At 38.8% G+C, this 23,308-nt stretch overlaps 1 protein-coding gene across 1 annotated transcript in view; it reads left to right on the top strand.

Annotated features, from left to right (window-relative positions):
• LOC126473673 (carcinine transporter-like) overlaps positions 1-23,308 on the top strand; it is a 111,677-nt gene that overhangs the window by 69,719 nt on the left and 18,650 nt on the right. The window contains exons 7-8 of the mRNA XM_050100908.1: positions 12,458-12,672; positions 15,311-15,498. Coding sequence (XP_049956865.1) covers positions 12,458-12,672; positions 15,311-15,498 — 403 coding nt within the window. The remainder of the gene's footprint in view (positions 1-12,457; positions 12,673-15,310; positions 15,499-23,308) is intronic.

The following is a 23,308-nucleotide window of genomic DNA, read 5'->3' as shown; positions in this document are numbered from 1 at the left end:
TTATATTTACCTGAACTTCTCCGTCTTCTGGTCCTCTCACACCTGTTCCCCAAGAATCGAGTGGCTGCCTTGATAATGCATCAGGTACGGTACATGACTTACCTGGCTGGCTTGTATATCACTTTGCATTCATGATCTTGCAATGCAATTTTATCAACCAGCTGTGTTTCAGTTTACTTGTGGTTAAGAATGTTAGGGCTTTGTGGACCGTGACCACCTTTACATGTCATCCTGTTAGATAATAACGAAATCGCTTAAAAGCCCACACAATAGACAGTGCCCCTTCCTCCATAATGCTGAATCTCCTTTGCCATGCATTCAAGCTTCTGCTTTATAACCTTACTCTCTCCTTCTTTCTCTATCTGGGTTAAATGTATGCCTAGTCCATAATCTGAGCTACCCACTCCCAAATAAAAGTCTCTAGAGAAATCAGGATGGCATAATATATCTGCATTACACAATGCTTCTTTAATCCTTTCAAATTATTCTTGACATTCATCACTCCAATGCCAGGTCATTTTGGCTTTAGTAAGTGTTCTCAAATGGTTCAAATGGCTCTGAGCACTATGGAACTCAACTTCTGAGGTCATTAGTCCCCTAGAACTTAGAACTAGTTAAACCTAACTAACCTAAGGACATCACACACATCCATGTCCGAGGCAGGATTCGAACCTGCGACCGTAGCGGTCGCTCGGTTCCAGACTGTAGCGCCTAGAACCACTCAGCCACACCGGCCGGCAAGTGTTCTCAGTTTTGGGGCAGTGAGTACAGGTTCTTTCAGGAATTTTCGATAGAGCTCACATACGCCGAAGAATGCTCTCAGTTGCCTTTTTTTAAGGTCTGGAAATTGCCTAATTGTCTCGAGTTTACTTGGATCAGGATAAATACCCTCTTCCGTAACTATGAAGCCAAGAATTTTATCTGGCATTTACCAAATTCTGTCTTACCCACGTTTGCTGTTACCCTAGCTTTCTCAAACGCCTGCAAGACTCCCTCAAGTGTCTCTAAATGTTCTTCCCATGTCTCAGTTGCAATTAATATATCATCTACGTTAACAGTAAACTTCTTAAGTAATTCTTCTACCAAAATATTGTCCAATGCTCTAACAAATTCCAAGACCGATACATTAAGCCCAAATGGCCTGGAATGTATACCTCAGAGAAAGACTGGATAGTGAAGGGGGAGGCGTGTTTATAGCGATAAGAAGTGCAATAGTATTAAAGGAAATTGACGGAGGTCTGAAACGTGAAATACTTTGGGGAAAGGTAACGGTTAAAGCAGGATCAAACATGGCAATTCGATGTCTCTATAGGCCCTCTGGCTCAGCAGCTGCTGTGGCAGAACACCTGAAGGAAAATTTGGAAAATATTTCTAGTAGATTTCCCGACCATGTTATAGTTTTGTGTGGAGATTTTAATTTACCAGATATATACTAGGAGACTCAAACGTTTATAACAGGTGGCAGGGATAAAGAATCCAGTCAAATTTTTTTAAGTGCATTATCTGAATACTACCTTGAGCAGTTAAACAGAGAACCGACTCGTGGCGATAACATATTAAACCTTCTGGTGACAAATAGATCCAAACTATTAGTAACAGTTAATGCAGAACAGGGAAACAGCGATCACATAGCGGTTTCAGCATCGGTGATTTCAGCCATAAATAGAACTATTAATAAAGGTAGGATGATTTTTCTATTTAGCAAAAGTGACAAAAAGCAGATTTCAGAGTACTTGATGGCTCAACACAGAAGTTCTATCTCAAGTACAGATGTACAGATAGTGCTGAGGATCAGTGGACAAAGTTCAAAACCATCGTACAATATGCATTAGATGACTATGTGCCAAGCAAGATCGTAAGAGATGGAAAAGAGTCACCATGGTACAACAACCGAGTTAGAAAACTGCTACGGAAGCAAAGAGAACTTCACAGCAAACGTAAACATAGCCAAAGCCTTGCAGACAAACGAAAATTACACGAAGCAAAATGTAGCGTGAGGAGGGTTATGCGAGAGGCGTTCAACGAATTCGAAAGTAAAGTTCTATGTACTGACTTGGCAGAAAATCCTACGAAATTTTGGTCTTCGTCAAAGCGGTAGGTGGATCAAAACAAAATGTCGAGACACTCTGTGACCAAAATGGTACTGAAACAGAGGATGACAGACTAAAGGCCGAAATACGAAATGTCTTTTTCCAAAGCCGTTTCACAGAGGAAGACAGCACTGTAGTTCCTACTCTAGATCGTCACACAGATGACAGAATGGTAGATACCGAAATAGATGAAAGATGGATAGAAAAACAATTAAAATCGCTCAAAGGAGGAATGGACGCTGGACCTGATGGGATACCAGTTTGATTTTACTCAGAGTACGCGAAGGAACTTGCCCCCCTTCTTGCAGTGGTGTACCGTAGGTCTCTAGTAGAGCATAGCGTTCCAAAAGATTGGAAAAGGGCATAGGTCATCCCCGTTTTCAAGAAGTGACGTCGAACAGATGTGCAGAACTATAAACCTATACCTCTAACGTCGATTAGTTGTAGAATTTTGGAACACCTATTATGTTCGAGTATAATGACTTTTCTGGAGACTAGAAATCTACTCTGTAGGAATCAGCATGGGTTTCGAAAAAGACGATCGTGTGAAACTCAGCTCGCGCTATTCGTCCACGAGACTCAGACGGCCATAGACATGGGTTCCCAGGTAGATGCCGTGTTTCTTGACTTCTGCAAGGCGTTTGATACAGTTCCCCACAGTCATTTAATGAACAAAGTAAGAGCATATGGACTATCAGACCAATTGTGCGATTGGATTGAAGAGTTGCTAGATAACAGGATGCAGCATGTCTTTCTCAGTGGAGAGAATTCTTCTGAAATAAGAGCGATTTCAAGTGTGCCAAAGGGGAATGTCGTAGGACTGTTGCTATTTACAACATATATAAATTACCTTGTGAATAACATCAGAAGTTCACCAAGGCTTTTGCGGATGATGCTCTAGTATATTAAGAGGTTGTAACAATGAAAAATTGTGTTGAAATTCTGGAGGATCTGCAACAAACTGACGCATGGTGCAGGTAATGGCAATTGAATCTATATGTAGACAAGTGTAATGTCCTGCAAATACATAGAAAGAAATATCCTTTATCATTTAGCTACAACATAGCAGATCAGCAACTGGAAGCAGTTAATTGTATAAATTATCTGGGAGTAGGCATTAGGAGTGATTTAAAATGGAATGACCATTTAAAATTAATCGTCAGTAAAGTTGATGCCAGACTGAGATTCATTGGAAGAATCCTAAGGAAATGAAATCCGAAAACAAAGGAAGTAGGTTACAGTACACTTGTTCGCCCACTGGTTGGATACTGCTCACTGATGTGGGATCCATACCAGATAGGATTGATAGAAGAGATAGAGAAGATCCAAAGGAGAGCAGCACGCTTCGTTACAGGATCATTTAGTAATCGTGATAGCATTACGGAGATAATAGATAAATTCCAGTGGAAGACTCTGCAAGAGAGACGCTCAGTTGCTTGGTACAGGCTTTTGTTGAAGTTTCGAGAACATACCTTCACCGAGGAGTCAAGCAGTATATTGCTCCCTCCTGCGTATATCTCGCAAAGAGACCATGAGGATAAAATCAGAGAGATTAGAGCCCACACAGAGGCATACTGACAATCTTTCTATCCATGAACATTACGAGACGGAAATATAAGGGAGAACCGATAGAGGTACTCAAGGTACCCTCCGCCACACACCGTCAGGTGGCTTGCGGAGTATGGATGTAGATGTAGATGTAGATGGCAATACTCTAAAATGATAACTTCTGCCAGGTTACATGAAGGCAGTATACTGACATGACTCAGAGGTCAGAGGTATTTGCCAGTATCCTGTGCGCAAGTCAATGCTACTAAGCATCTTTGCACCCCGAAACCTTTGGATTAATTGTTCTATCGTTTTTGGCTTGTCTTGATCTGGTTCAATGATTTTATTTACTGTACATGCATCCAAAACTATTCCCACTTTCCCATGTTTCTTGTCTATCACAAATAATGGACTGTTGTATTGGTCTTGGTTCTCTCAATAACCCCAAGGTCAACGATTCTTTGTATTTCCTCTTCTACTGCTTGCCATTTAGCGTGAGGGATGGAGTATTGTTTTGAAAGGCTTGTGTTCCTTAATTTTCAATTTACATTCTACCTCTTTCATGATTCCTGGCTGCTGAGAGAAAACTTTGCTGTGCTTATGTGAGATCTCTGGTAACCTCTTCCGAATCTCTTCATCCAAATGTGTCATATATTCTAGTTTCTTGCCTATAGCATCTTCACTAGGTTGATCTGTTTGTGCTAATCCCTCGTAGAATATCAATACTTGCTCATCAACCGATTGTTCTTCTGTAGGCCCACCGCATAACACAAATTCACCTGTCAGAACTCTTCTGACTTCTAACTTTCTACCAAGGTCAGTTCTCTCATTTCTCCTGTCCTGTCCTTTTACACTCACTGTGCATTCATCGAAATTTATGATTGCTTCTACTTCTTTTAGCCAGTAAATTCCCAAAATAACTGTATGGTATCACCAAAAATGTCGCTTTATATGCTTCTCCCTCTACTTCAAACCCAGTCATTGTTTATTCCTTAATGGGCTTACTTTTGGCACCTACAGCATTTGCAACTCGGACATCATTTATGTGAAAACTACGTAAGGTGGCGTTAGTATTCAGTATCTGGTCATATAGCTTTCGAAACATAGCATGCACTTCACTCCGAGTGTCAACTAAAGCATCAACATCTAGTCCACACATCTTTATCCTGACTACAATTGGACCTCATCAGGAGTGGAATCTAGTTTACTTTTTCCTTTCTTCCTGATCTTAGACCTCACTATTTATTCGCCTGCCACCTTCTCTTTCATATTCCCTTGTATTTTCATCTCTTCTGGAAAGGCCTTGGAACTGATGTCCATTTCCATGGGCCCTACTTCAATGATAGTCTCCTCTTCTTCAGTTGAATGATTGATTATTAAACTGATTCCATTGGTAATTGTCTTCTTTTTGGCCCTGCTCACCTGCTTGATTATTCTCTTACCCACACGTGTGCTCCAGTATCTCCATCAGGGCTCCTCTATCTTTAAACTTCTGAACATTTTGACCAGTACTTCTTTAGAAATTGTCCTTTAAACTGCTCATAACTACTAACTTTATCTTTTTTCTTCACTCCATTCTATCTATTGCAAACCGAATTTTGTCTTTGTCTCGAAAATGTGTTGGAAAAATGTCTCTCAACCATTTCATAAAAATCTTCAGGTGCAGCACTCCCTTTGGCTTATATTTTTATCCCACATGAACTTGTGGATGACGATTATCACCAAACATGGATGTTATCACTTTACCTTCTCCTATAGCTAGTGTTGCATGACCAATTTTTCTGTCAGTCTCCTCAGTTTTCGTTTCTAATTGTTGGATTTCGTTTGTAAATGTTGTATGTTCTGTGCAATCCTCCTGTTATCTTCGCCCCTCTGCAATGTTATTGCGCTTTGTATATTTTGAGCTAATTCAGTCTGTTTGTTGCCTACTCCCTAAATAGCTACTTAATATTACTGTTGCTTCTGCGTTATCTCTTCGATCTTTCCCCCTAATTCTTCTTTAACTTCTTGAACCTCTTCATGGGCTTTCTCGGTTATCTCTTCTCCCATCTTCTTTGCATCTTTTAGAGCAGGTTTATGCCTTGCTGGAATCTGCCTTCTCCCTTCTTGCAGTCTTTCCTCACCTATTCCTTATAATTCTGTAATTGTCTGTTAAAATTTTCATGCTCTTGTAGAGTCATCCGAATTTCCTCATTGACAATGTCAATCTGTTCTTGGGTTTTTCTATTGGTTCCCTCGATTTTCTGATTGGTGGCTCTGATTTCCTTATTAGTGGCTTCAGTCTTTTCTTGGGTCATTTTACTGCGTTCCTTGGTTTCCTGCTTGGTGTCCTCAATTTTCCAATTGGTGGCTTCAATCTTGGCATCAATCTTTTCTAATATCGCCAGTAGCACATATTGCTGTCTGCCCACTACAATGTTTACTACAGGTTTAATTGGTATCTTGAGGTAATTGGTGGAATGAGATAATGGACTTTCTATTGATAGTCCACAGCCACTGATTCCTGAATCAACTCTATCCTCCTGTCCTATTTCCTTCTTCCCAGATTCTACCTCCAGAATCTCTTGCTTGATTTCAGTAGACATGTTTGGTTACATATATTACATACAGGCAACACTATAAATTAACCCTTGGGTAACCTAAGACTCTTGACCACCTGACAATTAAAACAAAATAATGACAGCAGTACTTCAACTAGCTCAAAACAGAAACAGTACCTGTTTGCACTGGATATATAAAAAACTTCACCAACTTATCTGAATTAAACACCAATGGTAATATTCATCACCTCACACCAAAGCATCAAAAATGAAATAACACCACCAATTAACTTATGAAACCTGTAATCAACAATTAATGCTATAGCATAAGTCTTAAAGTCTATTCGCAGCTGTCTTGCTGGTGAAAACATAAAAATATATGCATACATAGACAAACTACTGCCGAGCCAGAAAATACCGAAATGGAAGGAAAAATTACTATACAATTCTTGTAGCGTTACAAAATGTGATTATATGCTCTGCAGATAGCCTAATTAAATTATTATTGCGCCAGCAGGTTGTCTCGACTCGTAGCATGACGCAAATACTTGCTGCGGAATTCAATATTCGTTGCATGCTGTGTTAACTGGTGGCTGGAATAACCGTTATCACAGTTCCAGTTATATTTTTAAAACTGTTATTGTAACAGTTATAAATAAGTTTCAAGTTATTTTTTACTACTGAATACTCCAATGGGGTTACAGTTAAATAACGACACTAGTGGAATCCATCAGTTTAGTTATCACTATCACTGTGAGTAGAGCGAAATGGCAGGAATGTCGTACAAATTGTGCCATAACCTTAGCTAATTAACTGTGGGTAGATTTCACTTGATGTTCGAACGATTATTAGTGTTTCATATCATACGTATGTATGTTATCACAGTAGCTATTATAAATATTATCCTCACAGCTGCAGCACAAAATGCAGAACTTCGCCACAGCACTGTTTAAGTTAAATGTCAACAATGTGCATTTTTAAGTATGAAGTAATATGTAAGCTGAATAATGCAGGTTGAATTCAAAGCTTGTGCTGTTTACTTAATAGAATAAGTGTATGGCCTTCTAATAAAATACAAAATTATACATAATGTGATAGATTCGTTTACATCTCTATGCTATCCAAGTTTTAGTTGAGATTTGGAAAACTGCTCGATTTCTTCAGCTACAACATGTGTATGAAAAGTTCGACAGTGTTAAATTTCTGGGATTACAACTCAATAATTAATTCAGTTGGGAAGGGCATACCACAGAATTGCTGAAACGCCTAAACAAGTCTGTATTGGTAGTGAGAATGATGTCAGATGTAGGAGACATAAATATAAAAATTAAAAAAGCCATATACTTTCATTCTATTATGTCGTAAGGGATCATATCCTGGGATAACTCAACAAATCGAGCAAACGTTTTTAGCATGTAAAAGTGTGTAATAAAAATCATTTGTGGTATAAATTCAAGAACAACATGTAGAAACCTGTTTAAGGAACTTCCTATTCTAACCACTGCTTCCTAGTATATTTATTCCTTAATGAAATTTGTTGCAAGTATTTCGAACCACCAGCTGAATACATAATATCAGTACTAGGAATACAAACAATGATCTACATAAAGACCTAAAATCACTTACCTTGGTCCAAAAAGGGGTCCAATATTCAGGAACACACACTTTCAATAAATTGCTAGCAAGTCAGCAACCAATAAAAACTTGGTTTGGGATAAAGCACAGTTTACAGAGAGTTTGAAAGACTTTTTGATAGGCAACTCGTTCTAGATGAATATCTTAACAGGGACTGTTAGACCAGCTTAAGTAAAAATTCTACTATGTTTCAGTTTTGACAACACTTGGTCACAGCAGTCAAGATCAGGTACCTGTATCTGATAAATTTATTAAACATGCATAACTATGTTTTATTCTGGCAGTGTATTAATCCTGTAAACATTAGCAACTCCAGTTTACTATAATACATTCATGTATTTTGACAATCTCCTGACAAATGATGAGGATAATAAGTATTATATTCAAATGTTTTATATGATACTTTGTCCTCTCCGATAACCACCGGCTATTTCCATAGCAGTATGAAAGTATTTGTTCATTCCAGTAACCATCCTCTCTGCAAATATCACCGGGCTCTATGACCTCCAACTAGAGTCAGGAACACAGTTACTAACTTCCAGTTTACCTGTACTGGTAGCCGTTAACTTACAGAGAAGTAGAACTGTGAGCAAATAACAATAACTACCGGAGATAAATACTGACCTCATAGTTATTTCCATAGTCGCTCTAATTCCTTATGGTAGCTGTATTTGTACTACCTGCCCAAACTAAATTGACAAACAAGGCGGTGGCTCAAGGGAACGACCATACATGTCAATGCATGTACTGCAGCCCCTGTTAGCCACCACTCTTACATTAGCTTCATTTAACTGTTTGTGCTGAAAGTAGTGATGGCGCACGAAATAGTACACAGTTCTATTAACAGATGGTGCGCAGTCTCATAGTTATTTCCATGACCTAAAGAACACCCTCAAAGTGGTCTATCCCTCTCCTTCGATGAGTTGACGCGCAAGCGTAGTAAGATCTTCGGGTCAACAGATGGCGCGAGGCACTATTGGCAGTTATTGAGATACCTGCCAGTATGAGGTGAGCGGTTATCGCAGTAACCGTTACTTCTCAGTAATCGGTTATTTCTATCAGTTAAGTTATTTTTTGCCACCTCTAGTCGCTGCCGCTGGTGTCAGTGCCATTGGCTCGTTATATGCAGCGACTTGGCTGACGCGTCGCTGGCTGCCCACCGCCCGGTGCAATCTGTGTAGACGTTGTCGTCGAAGTTCGCTGGTCGGTGGCCAGGTGGCACTGCGGTCAGGATACTTAGTAGCTTCTCCACGAGATGTCAGCTTCGGCAGCGTGTTGGTGGCTGCTCGGTGTAGCATGTCTACGCCGTCGAAACTCTCACGCGGCTGGAACTGGTGCTGTGTCGAATTACTTCCTGACTGACGTTCTTTGATGCGGCTGCTGGGCTCCGTGCATTATTGCCTACGTATAAGATTATGGGTCCACATTAGTTTTCGAGATTTTAAAACGGTTTACAGCCGGTTTCGTGCGTAAAGACTGAGCACAATACTTCTTTGACACGTTTGTAATGAATACGCGATCAGTTACGTTGCGATAATTTCTACCCGTGTCTCTCGTTAATATTAACCTCGCACTGTTTTACACACGAATTTCCGTGCTTGTACTCCACAGTAGAGTTTATTAACACTGTCCCTGTCGTCCGATACTGCCAACTGATTTTAATTATTAGGTGTTAGAACGTTCTATTATCCTGCAATTACATCGTAATACAGTGTCCGAAGTTTTTTATGCATTTTCACAATGAAAACCATTACAAAGTACCGTTTATCGAAGATGGTTTTTCTCGAAATTTCTGAATTGTTCATACATACGTAAATTAATGAGAAGTTTTGATTGCCATTTAAACTTTTGGTGATTTTCTTAATACTGCCAATGTTCTTTCGCGATAAGCACACTTGAACCATTTGTTGTTATTCTCCTCCTCTTATCGCACTGCACACTGTCCTTTCATAGAATGCCACAATGAAACACTCCCTTTTAGAACTCATCGTTATTGACTTGTGGATAACAGCCTAACAGTTTAGAATAGTTCGACCATGTGCAGCTGATAAAAGCTGATCCGTTAATATTTGAACAGGAGTTGTTTCGTATCAAATCCAACAAAGTCAATTTGAATGTCAGGTAGCAATAATCGGTACATACTTTGTTGTTAGGGTTCTATATATATTGTCTAAACAGCACGAATGAGGAAGTTACTCTCTTCATCTGACAAAATAATAATGATTAACTCATCAAAGGTCACCTATTAATATCGTCACACACCAGTATCCTCCATGTAGCACCAACTGCACAATCCTCACTGCAATTCAAATCGTTGGTTTCCGGCGCGGTTATCGCGTAATCACGGTATGCAAATGAACACTTAAACATACCGACAGGTCACTTAGTTAATGCCATTTCCGTATTTGCTGGAGGTCACGCCTACGGCGCTGGGTGACACACACAGCCGTTAAACAATGGTAATTGCGGTCACCCATCCCACCGAAATCCACCCTGCTCGTTTAGTAATCAACAACTTACTTTTTCGGAGTCTCAACACTGACTACTTTCTGGCGCACTCGGCTCTCGACTATCGATAGTACCTACTGCGAGCTGCGTGAGGCAAAGATATATTGTTCTCCATATGTAAGGGGCGGTTGACTCCTTAAATGTTGCGCAATTCACGAGAATGCTGTCTGCCTGAAAATATCCTTCGTGTTGAAAACTGTTTATTATTCTTTACTTTTTACTCTACAGCTGATGGTTTATCAAATAGATGCAGTAAAAACTTTCATTCATCGCAACGCCATACCTGTTTTTCACTAGCAGTGTTATTTTGATGTGTGCATAAAATATCACTTACAAAATGCAACATAAAATTCTAAAACTACTTTCACTACACAAAATTCACCATATTATTATCATAGAAACTGTACTTCAATTAAAATCACCTTTAATTTCAACTGATTATCTGCATTAGTAGTGCAACACTATACGAGCAATTGTCGGTACTACTATATTTTGTTGCAATAATGACTTGGTTGAAAATAAAAAGTAAATTTAATTACATCTGGCTTCTTTTGACTGTTTTTTGCATTTATAACTTTCTTGGTATCGTGGTGAAGTGATGACTAGTGTCAATTAAGTTTCTCTCGACAAGTTCATTTTTTGACTAAATGAAGTATAATGTTCCAAGAAGTTCCTAAGATGCTAGCATGCGAATTACACATCTACGAAACACTGCAGGATCTCACTTCGCTATGCGTTGCCTGTGATGCAAAGTAGTGCTTATTATGAGTTCCATGATCGACAACAGGCTCTTTTTGATTAGTGTGCAGCTTGAATAAATCTGGCCCACACAATATTATTCATTGCTTCGAAAATCTTCTTGTGACCATGTATTGTGCCCACATACTTGCTCGACCACTTATAATTTGCCTGGCCACATATCACAACATTTTCGATGCAAAACACTCTGGCGTTTGCACTTCAACAAATACGTCCGTTCCTCCAGACAGATGCTTCGCAACTACTTCTCTGCCTTCACCACTGCGCACTCTTGCCAACGACGATATTGTTACTGTGCTTCACACAATAGAAGCTTCCCTGAGATGGTCAGCGTATTTACTACAATGATTTGACACGAATAATTCTTACTTATCCTATCAACAAAAAATAAAATTTTCATAAACACTAATAAATGAAAAAATTCATTAATAAATGTATTTACAAAAATGGTTATGCAATCGAGAAATCAAGGTAGCTGAAATGTACGTGAGGTAGTGGGTTGTAGTGTTGCAAGCTCTCGTAAGAGAGCGCGTCAGATGAGCTGGCATGCATCACCAGCAGGTCACGGTGACTGACAGAAAGTGTGCAGGCGCTCAACGTCTGTTTTAATGTCCACTAATGACCTGCCATGACGTCATTTTCCTGCCATGATTACGTCGTCGTGTGGTCGCGCCCTCAGGGCGTCCATTCATCTGTGCCTGCAGAGATGCAGCATCACCTGTATCGCCACCTTTGGCGCTATTGTTACCTAAAGAAGGGAAACACCTATCATTCTCCTATCTCATTTACACCAGTCTATTTCTCGATCTTAGTGCATACACTGAAGCACGTGTAGAAGGCGTGGGAGCGGCTTGCTTACCTTGTCACGTGACTTTTCCCTTCTTACTCCCCCCCACCAGTTAGAGACCGACACCTGTACAGATGCTTTACAACTGCATCATTTTCAAATCTACTTGAAAATGTTCTGGATGCGAAGGCTACATTCGGTCATGAACTTAAGTAATGTATATATTAGGAAATAGACCGGTGTTAAATTAATAGAACTGACAATCCACGTTACTGTAGCTACTAAGAACATCAGATCACGAGGGCTTGATTGGACAGAAGCTTCAGACTGGCCATCTATCTGACATACACTTTACATGGATCTGATATCGAGGGTACCTAAAAACCAATGTACAAGTTTTATAAGTCTTTATGTTTCATGATGGTAAAATCGTATTTTTAAGTTCACTATTGGTACAGATATAGCTTAATGACAATTTTTAACCAGACGTTACATTAAAGAATGTGTCGTAAGTCCATTTAAAGGAGTCTGTGCATGTTGATACTTGTTAGTGGATATGGAATAATGTGCGCATTTCTGGTCGTTACCAGGTCGGTATACCTGCTGACAATGTACTCACCGGTGATAGCAGTGAGCCGACTGAGCGCGAACCCTTTCCTGGGGATAGTGGCGCAGGGGGCGGCAACGTTCACTGCATACTACCTGGTGAACTACTTTGGAGCGACGTTCGGTCGCCGTTGGCCCGGCGTGGCCAGTGCACTCTTGGCTGCAATGGTCTGCGTCCTCATCTTCTGCCTGCTGACTGGTGAGCTGCGACCATTCTCTCTGCTGATTTAGCCTCTATCTTATCTAAAAATTGGATGAAAATCGTAAGATAGATCAGTTAGATGTCAATAGTCAGAGCAGACTGCTGTGCTAACCAAGTGGGTCAACTATGAGATCAGTACAGATGGAGCACATCCAGGAATGTTCGCTTCTCTGTTGCTCATAGACTGTTGCAATTAAGAGCCACAGGTTAGATATTGACGAAATTCAATAATAAATAACCATGTACAGTAATGCGTGATGATGGTCGATATGCGCTGTTACAAATTCTAAGGTTTGGGATGCCATCCCGATCGCAAATTTCGTAGGGTGGAAGGGTTGTACTGCCGTTGATTCTCCTTGGCTTAATGGAATAGTAGACATTTGGCTTTCAGCAAGGGGTAAATTACTTAGTTACCCATTTCCAGGAATAAGTCACTGCAGATAATCGAACTGATCACGAATGGGATAGAAGATTTTATGGGGGGATACAATACAACAAACGAGAAAACAATATACTGCCATAACTCTACTCAACAAATACTCAAATATACTGATTAATGCACTGTACAGCTATCAGTCACATAGCTAGTCCATAAATTTAATCAGCATGAGAACGGCAAAAATGCCAACGATATGATTCACGGTTATACAAACACAAATCTACTGAAATTTAATCTAAATCATGAAGCAAGTAATCGCTAAGTGAATATTCAGCTGCTTCGTCAATGGGGGAGAACAAAAATAGGGCAAAAAAAAACAGAAGTAAAGACATGCCAGTTATGGGTAAAAGACCGTTTGGTGGAGCTTAGTGGTTTACAACTTCTACTTGTTGTCTGTTGTTGGGCAACAGGTATTTTAGCACATGGAACGAGATCTATTGGAACTGATAGGGACAGGTTAACAGCTTCATTTATCATAATCTACCCTATAATTTCCTAGTCCAGTATCATGGGAACATGGAATTTGTGAGAGTAACTGTTGATGCAGGTAAAATATATAGCTGCCAAATCTAACCTGTTTTGAAAGTGGAGACCATCGGCAGTTCATAATTAAATACAAGCCCGGAAACATGGATTCAACCCAAAAATCCTTGCTGAGAAAATGTACGAAAACTTATAATTATAAGTTATTTTTGTTGTAAGCAGCTGATGATGTTTACTATGATTACACATGAAGTGGTTGTTTAAGAAACAGTAAGAAATTCAGTTACAAGACCTGAACAAACTAACTTTACAAATTAAGCACTATTTTGGTAGTAACGAAGAGTAAATGACGACATATAATAAAATGAAGTTTTCTTGTAATATGCATCTGTTTGAAAATCTGGACTACCCCACTCAATTAACTATGACAGTCATCTTAGATGAATACTCAAAATTAATCAATTTTATCAGATAACATCTGAAAATTGGAACCCATTTTATTTGAGGGTTCAGTTTAATTAACAGAAACACAAAGACTATTTACTGTCAGAAGATGCAAAACATACGTTATATGTTATATCACAGTAAGTAATTAACTTTATAGACACATTATTACTGTGTGTGCTGAAACGAAAAATTGTGATAACATATGACAGAACCACACAAAAAGATTACAAGGAATAAATGTTACTATTGATGCCTTTGTATCTTTTTTTTAATATTGAAAATTCTTTAGAATATGTGCAGATTTTACAGTATTGATACATTATTCGATCATAGGTTTATTTATTCGCAATGTACCAAACACTTGTCAGATATGCATTTAAGGATAGTATCTTCCAGTCATTATTGTTAAATTGCATGATGTGTTGTGATACAAGTATAAGAAATTTATGGGTTGTATACTTATCAATTAATTGCCTAGTCCAATGAACACACTATTTATTTTAAGGTAATTATGGTACCTTTAAGTCCTTGTTACTCAGCGTTTGGAGCTTTTAAAAACATGAAGTAACTGTAGTTTCACTTAGCAAGAGCGAAAATGGTTGAAGTAAAAAAAGGAGAAGTAACATGGTGCACTAGCTTTGATTTTAGGTTTTAGCGTAAACTGTTCACACAGAAATATAATACTATGACTGTCAATAACCCAGATAGAATATAATGTAAATGTAAACAAAAATATTGAGCAATTTCGAACAAACTGGTTTAAGGAGATGTGTATTATATCAAAAAAGGAATCCAACCATTTAAGAGAAAATGGAATCCTGGATTTGAAATTTGATTAACAAAACCATACTGATCAAATTTCAACTGTTACCATTAAATTATGAACGTATGTCTGAAAGCTGTATAAAAGTGAAGTAAAGGGTCAAAAGGAGTTGCATATATCATGAATTACAGGATGGGTTTATTTATCAGCTGTTTCTTCACACCTATGTATGTGCATGTCAGGCTGGATTTACGTCTACGTCAGAAGTACAGTAACACAAAAAGCTAAAACCGAAACTGCACCAACAAAGTTTGCAAAATTCACAGACAGATGGAGTACATAATCTATCTTCCACTCTGTTAGAGTAAGGTTGTGGTGTTTCTGTTAAATCGCTGGTCCAGGGAAGGATCAAAATGTTAATACGGTAGCACAATCTATTGCTGGCAAGTAAATGTATGTCTCTCCCTCAGAACTGAACATACAAAAATTCTCGTTTTGTGCAGCGCACGTCGCGGGTGCAGGCATCGTGATGGCGACGATGCTGATGCAGTTCAGCACCGTTGCCAACCTGGGCATGGTGAACCTGCAGAGCATCGAGGTGCACCCCACGTGTCTCCGCCAGATCGCAACGAGTGTCGAGTGGGCAGTTGCTGGGGTTGCCATGTCTGCCCTGCCCTACCTGGCTTTGATGGTACGTGAAATGTAAGACGTTGCACATCAGTAGGTGGAAAAATAAGCCTTACTGCTCGATTACAAGGTTGTTCATCCAAATTCAGTAGCAGACGCTGCAGGAGAGGTGTTTTGGACCATACAAAGGTACGTTAAAATTTTGAGAGCACATGATCAAAGAAGCGTCAAATGGTTCAAATGGCTCTGAGCACTATGGGACTTGACATCTATGGTCATCAGTCCCCTAGAACTTAGAACTACTTAAACCTAACTAACCTAAGGACATCACACAACACCCAGCCATCACGAGGCAGAGAAAATCCCTGACCCCGCCGGGAATCGAACCCGGGAACCCGGGCGTAGGAAGCGAGAACGCTACCGCACGACCACGAGATGCGGGCTAAAAGAAGCGTCAGGTACAACATTAGTTCCTCCGACGCACACTATCTGAACTATCGGGACACCCCCCTGTAATGCGAAATCGATCCCTATATGTCACGAGATGCAGACGCGCCATTATAAAACGAGGCGGGGAGTATTGTGTTGTCAGTAGAGAAACAGTGACAGCTGAATTTGACTTTCAGAAGAGTTCAGTGCTTCGATTGTGGACAGTCATTGGCTATTACCTGAGTAGCGTATCATCAGGGACATTTCAACTCCTCTAAAGCTGCCTATGTTGACTGTTGGTGATGTGATTGTGAAGTGGAAACGCGAAGGAACGATCACAGCTAAACCAAAATCAGACAGATCAGACATCATATACTGATGGACAGGGACCATCGAGCATTATGGAGTGTGGTCGAAAGAAATCGGTGGACGTACTGACTTGGGAGTTAAAAGGTGATTTCAGCAATTCAGCTAGCACATTGACGGTACATATGGAGTCAAAAGAATGGAATACAGTTATCGACGAGGTGTTCATAATCCATCCATTTATGTAATCAGTTCTAAGCGACACTTGACGTGGTGTAAAGAATGACACCACTGGACATTGGATGACTGGAGACGTGTAATTTGGAGTGATGAATCACGCTATACCCTGTGACTATCCGATGGGAGGGTTCGGGTTGGGCAAATGCCTCGAGAACATTATCTGCCGTCAATGTCTAATGCCAACACTGAAGTATGGAGGAGGTGGTGCTACCACATGGCGGGGGGGGGGGGGGGGTGTTCTGGGGTTATGGTGTGGTGCCCTTACTGCGTTTAAGGAAACAGTAAAGGCAAAAGGATATGAACACACTTTACACCATTATATACGGTGTACAGTAGCGCAACAGTTCAGAAACAATGACTGGATCAACATGACAATTCACCTTGTCATAAACCAATGTCTGTGAAGCAATGGTTTGTAGACAGATTCATTCCTGAAATGGACTGGCCTGCCCAAAGTCCAGACCTGAATTCAACAGAACACTTTTGGAATCTGTTAGTACTTCGACTTCTCTCCAGATCTTCTCTGGTTTCGGCTATTGAGGAAGGATGAGTTGCCATTCCTCCACATACATTCAAACTACTCATTGAAAGTGTCCTCATTGGAAAGGGTGAAGGGAGGACACATCCATTATTAACTTCCACTTATAGGTGATGGAATACTTTTGATAAGATAGTGTAAATCTCGTGAAGAAAATGAAGAACATTGCAGTAAAATCAGATATACTGCATTCAAGTTCATACCGAGATGTATCGGCAGTAATTCTGCCGGAGCGCCATTCTAAACTGTGGAGAGTGACACCACAATATCGTTTTGGGATGTTCATATAAATATAGATATAGCAGATTGATGCAATTATTATCGCTTACATTCCCTTAACATGAGGTAAACAATGGTCTCCATTGACAATGAACCTAATACAAAATGTGAAGAAATCAAAACGACAGATCGAATATGTCTCAGAAAATCACTTTGTTGTAAATTTTGTAAGGGGTCCGTACGCCCTTACCATAAGTTTGCACTCTGCACAGGTCGATAGGGCAAACAATCGATAGCGTCGGGTTGCGAGAGCGAGTAAGTTGAGTCATTTCCTTGTTGCGGCCGAGCCGTGTAGAAGCCTGTTGATATAATGCAAGGCTGTACCGACAAAGGGAGTGGCCATCGCCGCGGTTTAACCCCTTTGTGTTAGAATAATATGGGAAAGTGAAGAAGTACAATTACGAGAGTGATCAGTGATATTTGTGTGCCGATATTTTTGGTTTCGCGTCTACCGCGCCGGCATCATTTGGATTGCAGTGTTGGATTGCAGTGATTGAATCTGCGTTTGACAATAATGAATAGTGAGGAAGCCTGTGCTGAGATTAGCCGTAATTAAATATGTATGACGAAGGCAGTGGCTGTCTCCTTCTTTTTGTGTTTTTTGAGACGAATATAGGTTCTTGATTAGTGAAGCTGTGTTGGCGTTCCTTCTTGTCACCAGACATTTCATTATTACAGCATTGGAGAAAGACAAAATGGAACGAAACAACTCCGTAGCAGTCAAATCCGATTGCCAGCCCCATTAGGTACACGGTCACATTAATTAATAGTTATTTCGGCTGCTATCAGATCCCGATCGAGCGGGATACGTAAATCGGACTTGTTACAATTTTCAACCAGTATAATTACGAATTTGAGACAAAAACTGTAAAAGTTAGGTTATAGTTCCAATACGACAGATAAATTCGAAAAAATAACTGTGTTTTTCTCTTAGATGTATTTCTCTCTCGTTGATACTTTTTATAAACCAGCGTAAAAAATATGGACCACATCTGACAAGGTAGAATTTAAACCTGTCATATTGCCCTGGATGGGATGGAAAATGAAACATTATTTACGATCCTCGGAGTATTCTATTTTCCTGAAGGTCAGAGAGTTGTTTGTACAGCGCCTGATAGTTCAGCTGTATTAAAATTCTGTACATTTGGGGAAATACTTGGTGGTCATAACTAAACTGGCAGTGTTCCTAGCACATCACAGGACGTTGAAACCTCGTACGTATATCCATTAGCTGGCGCGCTCGCGGGGTGTGCTAAAAAAAAAAGTTTCACTTTCCGCCACAGGTGAAAATATAGAGCAGCCAGAATGTGATGTAGGTCCAGGAAAAGAAGGGTAAAATGTGCTTCGTCCATCCAAAGAATATTCCCCAGCCCCATGTCATCCAGTCCTGTGCGTGCCACAAGACGAAAGGCGAAGTCACGGCTTTGTAGCCCATCTTGGATCTTCATTTTGTGCACATTCTGAATCTCGTAGGGGTACCAGTGAAAATCTTTAGAACAATTGACCAGGGAAGAGACAATTTCTGTGACAACTTGAGCGGTGGATGCAAATTTTAAAGCGAGTGCTGCACTTCATCAACAACTGCCATGGGAATGGGCTGCTTCCCTTTCCCATCTGCACCACCATTGTTCACCTGTTTCTTCAAGTTAATTGATCGTATTCCTTAGCCCATTTACTGTCATGGGGCCTCTTCGCAGTTGTTCCTGTCGGCGATATACCCACCCTGCAGCGATGTTGTTGCTGTCGTTGTGATAAAACAGCTTTGCCAGCAGTGTACGTCTTTGTCTCAACGGCCATTGCGTTTCATACACCCTTTACACCAACAGTAACTTCATAAAAGAAATCAAAACGTATCGCCTAGTGACATACACCATACTGACGTCAAAACATCAGACATTTCACATTCTGACTGCTTACAGTGACATATTTTCAACTGGTAGCAGCAAGTACAACTAGGGGTATTATTTTTTTCAGCATGCTTTACAGGCTAAACGATTAATGGACGTACCTACGATGTTTCAGCGTCCAGCAACGTGTACAACCTGCACTGTAGCTCTTAAAACACCATCACTAAAACTATACCTACTGGGTATTTGTTTTAGCACCCTTATATGGAATGGCCAATAAATAATTTATAACTGCTTGTGGATTTGTTTAGTAATAATGGAAATAGGTCATTCTCTCGTTGACATCAAGATCTACGCAGCTGTGTGTAACATGCATATAATAATGTTTTCATAGTGTGGAGCCAGAGGCGTAATATATTTCTTTAAAGTCAGTACCGCCATTAGAATCTTGTTTATTTACAGTGTTACAGTTACACTTACACAATCATGATTTCGACTTCAAAGTCCTGTTATCGTTTTCTGAGAGCAGATTAGACAATAAGAGTGAAATACATAACAAGTGATGTAACCATATAAGAATCCATATTTATAATGCTTACTTACAAGTCTTATAAATTGCCTAAGATGGCGTACTGACACATTAAAATACACTATTAGTCACATTGTTAAAGTTTCGATATTTCTGGCAGAGCCTACTGCTTTGTTTCATTTCTGAGTATACCATCTTGACTGAATGACAGTTGGCTAAGTGTCAAATTGTCTTGGTCAAAGAAATTCCTGTTACAAGCAGGTGACTTTTTTTGTTTTAATCTTTGGACTCAGTATCTAGTAAGATAGGAAAGGTTAGGAGCAATTTATTGTCTTTGGTAGTTATTACATCTTTGCAGCACCTGTTTATCTTAGTATACAATGAAGTTGCCTGCTCATAAACAAAAACAGTAACAAACCTCTCGATAATATTCGCTGCATCCATAAATATAACAGTCAAGCTAATCATTGTCGTTGTTTAAAGTACATTTTAGTAGGTAAATATACAGCTTTGTATATGAAATTAACACATGGCCAACTGTAAGTTGTGTAATTTTGCCTCAATTCAGAATTAATACAATACAGTGCAATTACTTACTCTACTGACTCATTAATTAACCAGTGAGTTTTGAAGCAATATTTATGATGTACATATTATCAGACATGTAAATCCTGTTATATGTGGTAGAACATTATGTAGGAATAAGTGCAAATAATAGAGGTATGTGAAACAGGACCTGTACATAAAAGTATTTCAGCAAATAAAAGAATCAAACGATTTCATGCTAAACAACACGTTTAATTTCAACATAATATAAAGAGTAGGGATATCCTAGTATTTGTTAATAGTTGATGAGATGCAATTAGAAATGTGAGTGCACCATGGTATTGATACATATGGCTGCAATCTTGGTGATATAAATCTTATTTAAATGTTATAGTAGTGACGTCTTACTTATATGATGTATAGATGACATAAAAATGTTAACAACTTAATCAGTTACCACATATGAAAGCCCCAAGTGGATCAACTCCTATTTCTTAACAACAAAGATAAATGTAACATTATTGATCATAGTTACTTCTTAGAGAGGTAATAAATAATTGAGAAGAAGTACAAGGTCAAGAGAACTATGAATCATTCATTGAAGACTGTAGGCATATGGAGTGGGAGTGTAAGGAGGGATGTAGAAGGATGGATTGGGCGCTACCAAATGACTAATGAAATGAAGGAGAAACTATTATAGGGAGGGGGAAGGGTAGCTAATAAAAGAATAAGAATAAAAATGTGAAGTGAATTTTTTTTAAAATTTAAATACACCTATAGTAAACAGCCATTTTTAAATGTTAAATCTAGGATTAAATATAGCGTATGTTAGGGCATTGTGTGGGAATGATGTGTCCAAAGTGAAGGTACATTTAAGTGTGTATCAGTACATTCTCTGTGTGGATTCATAAATGCTCGTGTTTTATGTGTTAAATAGTGGTGATACTAAAATTTATTCCATAAATTTAATAAGATAAAAGGTTTTATTGAGACTTTCTCAGTCTGTCCTTTGGTTAATTATAGAAGTTCAGGGTGAGGTATGAAGAGAGATACTGACTCCTCGTGAAAGTAGTATGTCTCAGAGGGAGGAAAGGGTTAGTCAATCAGTGCTTAGCAATAATCGCTGAGGGAGGTGATGGGCATGATAACAATACATCCAGGGAAGGGGGGAGGGGAGGGGGATGCTGAAGAAGAGAGGAATTATGCATAACAATGTGAATAAAACCCTAATAAATTAGAGAATACGAAGGAGACAATGTTATAAAAAGCAAAAGGGGAGAAAAGACATAAATATCGCACATTGTGAACTATCAAAGGAATAGTCCACAAATATATTCATCTCAAAATATAAATTTGGTGGCCAGGGTACATATATCCAATTATAATATAATATATTTTATTTATTAACAGATATCTCACAGGAAATGTCTATCATTATTCCTTGATTAAAGATCACCCTCCCCCCCCAACTCCCACACTCCTTTTAAAATACTCCCTTTTTGTCACTTACTTAGATGTCTACATATTATTATGTGTTATTATTTTTATTTTTGAGTATTTTTTCACTTCACATTTTTATTCTTATTCCTTTATTAGTTACCCTTCCCCCTCCGCCCCCCCCCCCCAACAATAGCTATTCCATCATTTCATTAGTCATTTGGTAGCCCACCATCCATCCTTTTACACCCCCCCTTACACTCCCACTCCATATGCCTACAGTCTTCAATGAATGACTCATAGTATTTTTGACCTTATGTTTCTTCTCAATTCTTCATTACCTCTCTAAGAAGTAACTATGATCAACAATGTTACATTTGTCTTTGTTGTTAAGAAATAGGAGTTGATCCACTTGGGGCTTTCATATGTGGTTGCTGATTAAGTTGTTAACATTACTACGTCACCTTTACATCATATAGTTAAGACGTCACTACTATAACATGTAAATAAGATTCATAGCATCAAGATTGCAGCCATATGTATCAATACCATGGTGCACTCACATTTGTAATTGCATCTCATCAACCATTAACAAATACTAGGATATCCCTACTCTTTAAATTATGTTAAATTTAAATGTGCTGTTTAGCATGAAATCGTTTGATTCTTTTATTTGCTGAAATACTTTTATGTACAGGTCCTGTTTCACATACCTCTATTATTTGCACTTATTGCTAAGTAATGTTCTACCACATATAACAGGATTTACATGTCTGATAATATGTACATCATAAATATTGCTTCAAAACTCACTGGTTAATTAATGAGTGAGTAGAGTAAGTAATTGCACTGTATTGTATTAATTCTGAATTGGGGCAAAATTACACAACTTACAGTTGGCCATGTGTTAATTTCATATACAAAGCTGTATATTTACCCATTAAAATGTACTTTAAACAACGTCAATGATTAGCTGGACTGTTATATTTATGGATGCAAAGAATATTATCGAGAGGTTTTTTACTGTTTACGTTTATGAGCAGGCAACTTCATTGTATACTAAGATAAACAGGTACTGCAATGATGTAACAACTACCAAAGATAATAAATTGGTGCTAACCTTTCCTTCCCTACCAGACACTGAGTCCAAAGATTAAAACAAAAAAAGTCACCTACTTGTAACAGGAATTTCTTTGACCAAGACAATTTGACACTTAGCCAACTGTCATTCAGTCAAGATGGTATACTCAGTAATTAAACAAAGCAGTAGGCTCTGTCAGAAATACCGAATCTTAGACAATTTATCTAATAGTGTATTTTAATATGGCAGTATGCCATCTTAGGAGATTTTTAAGACTTGTAAGTAAGCATTATAAATATGGATTCTTATATGGTTACATCACTTGTTATGTATTTCACTGTTATTGTTTAATCTGCTTTCAGGAAGCACTTGATAATAGCACTTTGAAGCCGAAATCATGATTGTGTAAGTGTAACTGTAACACTGTAAATAAACAAGAGTCTAATAGAGGTACTGACTTTGTTGTTATATGCATGTATTGCATATCTTTATCATTTTTCATTTATTGCAATTTATAGCACAAATGTTAATAACTTTTTAATAATAATTTTATGAATGTGGTAATAATTATAGCGAACTCGTCTCACTACCGTGAATTCGACGCTGTCTAGATTTTTCTTATCATGTCCTGGAGTGGTTTCC

The sequence above is a fragment of the Schistocerca serialis genome, chromosome 4 (genome assembly GCF_023864345.2).
Source record: "Schistocerca serialis cubense isolate TAMUIC-IGC-003099 chromosome 4, iqSchSeri2.2, whole genome shotgun sequence".
NCBI lineage: Eukaryota > Metazoa > Arthropoda > Insecta > Orthoptera > Acrididae > Schistocerca > Schistocerca serialis.
Note: the sequence above shows the minus strand (reverse complement) of the source record. Positions and strands in the feature narration are given on the sequence as shown.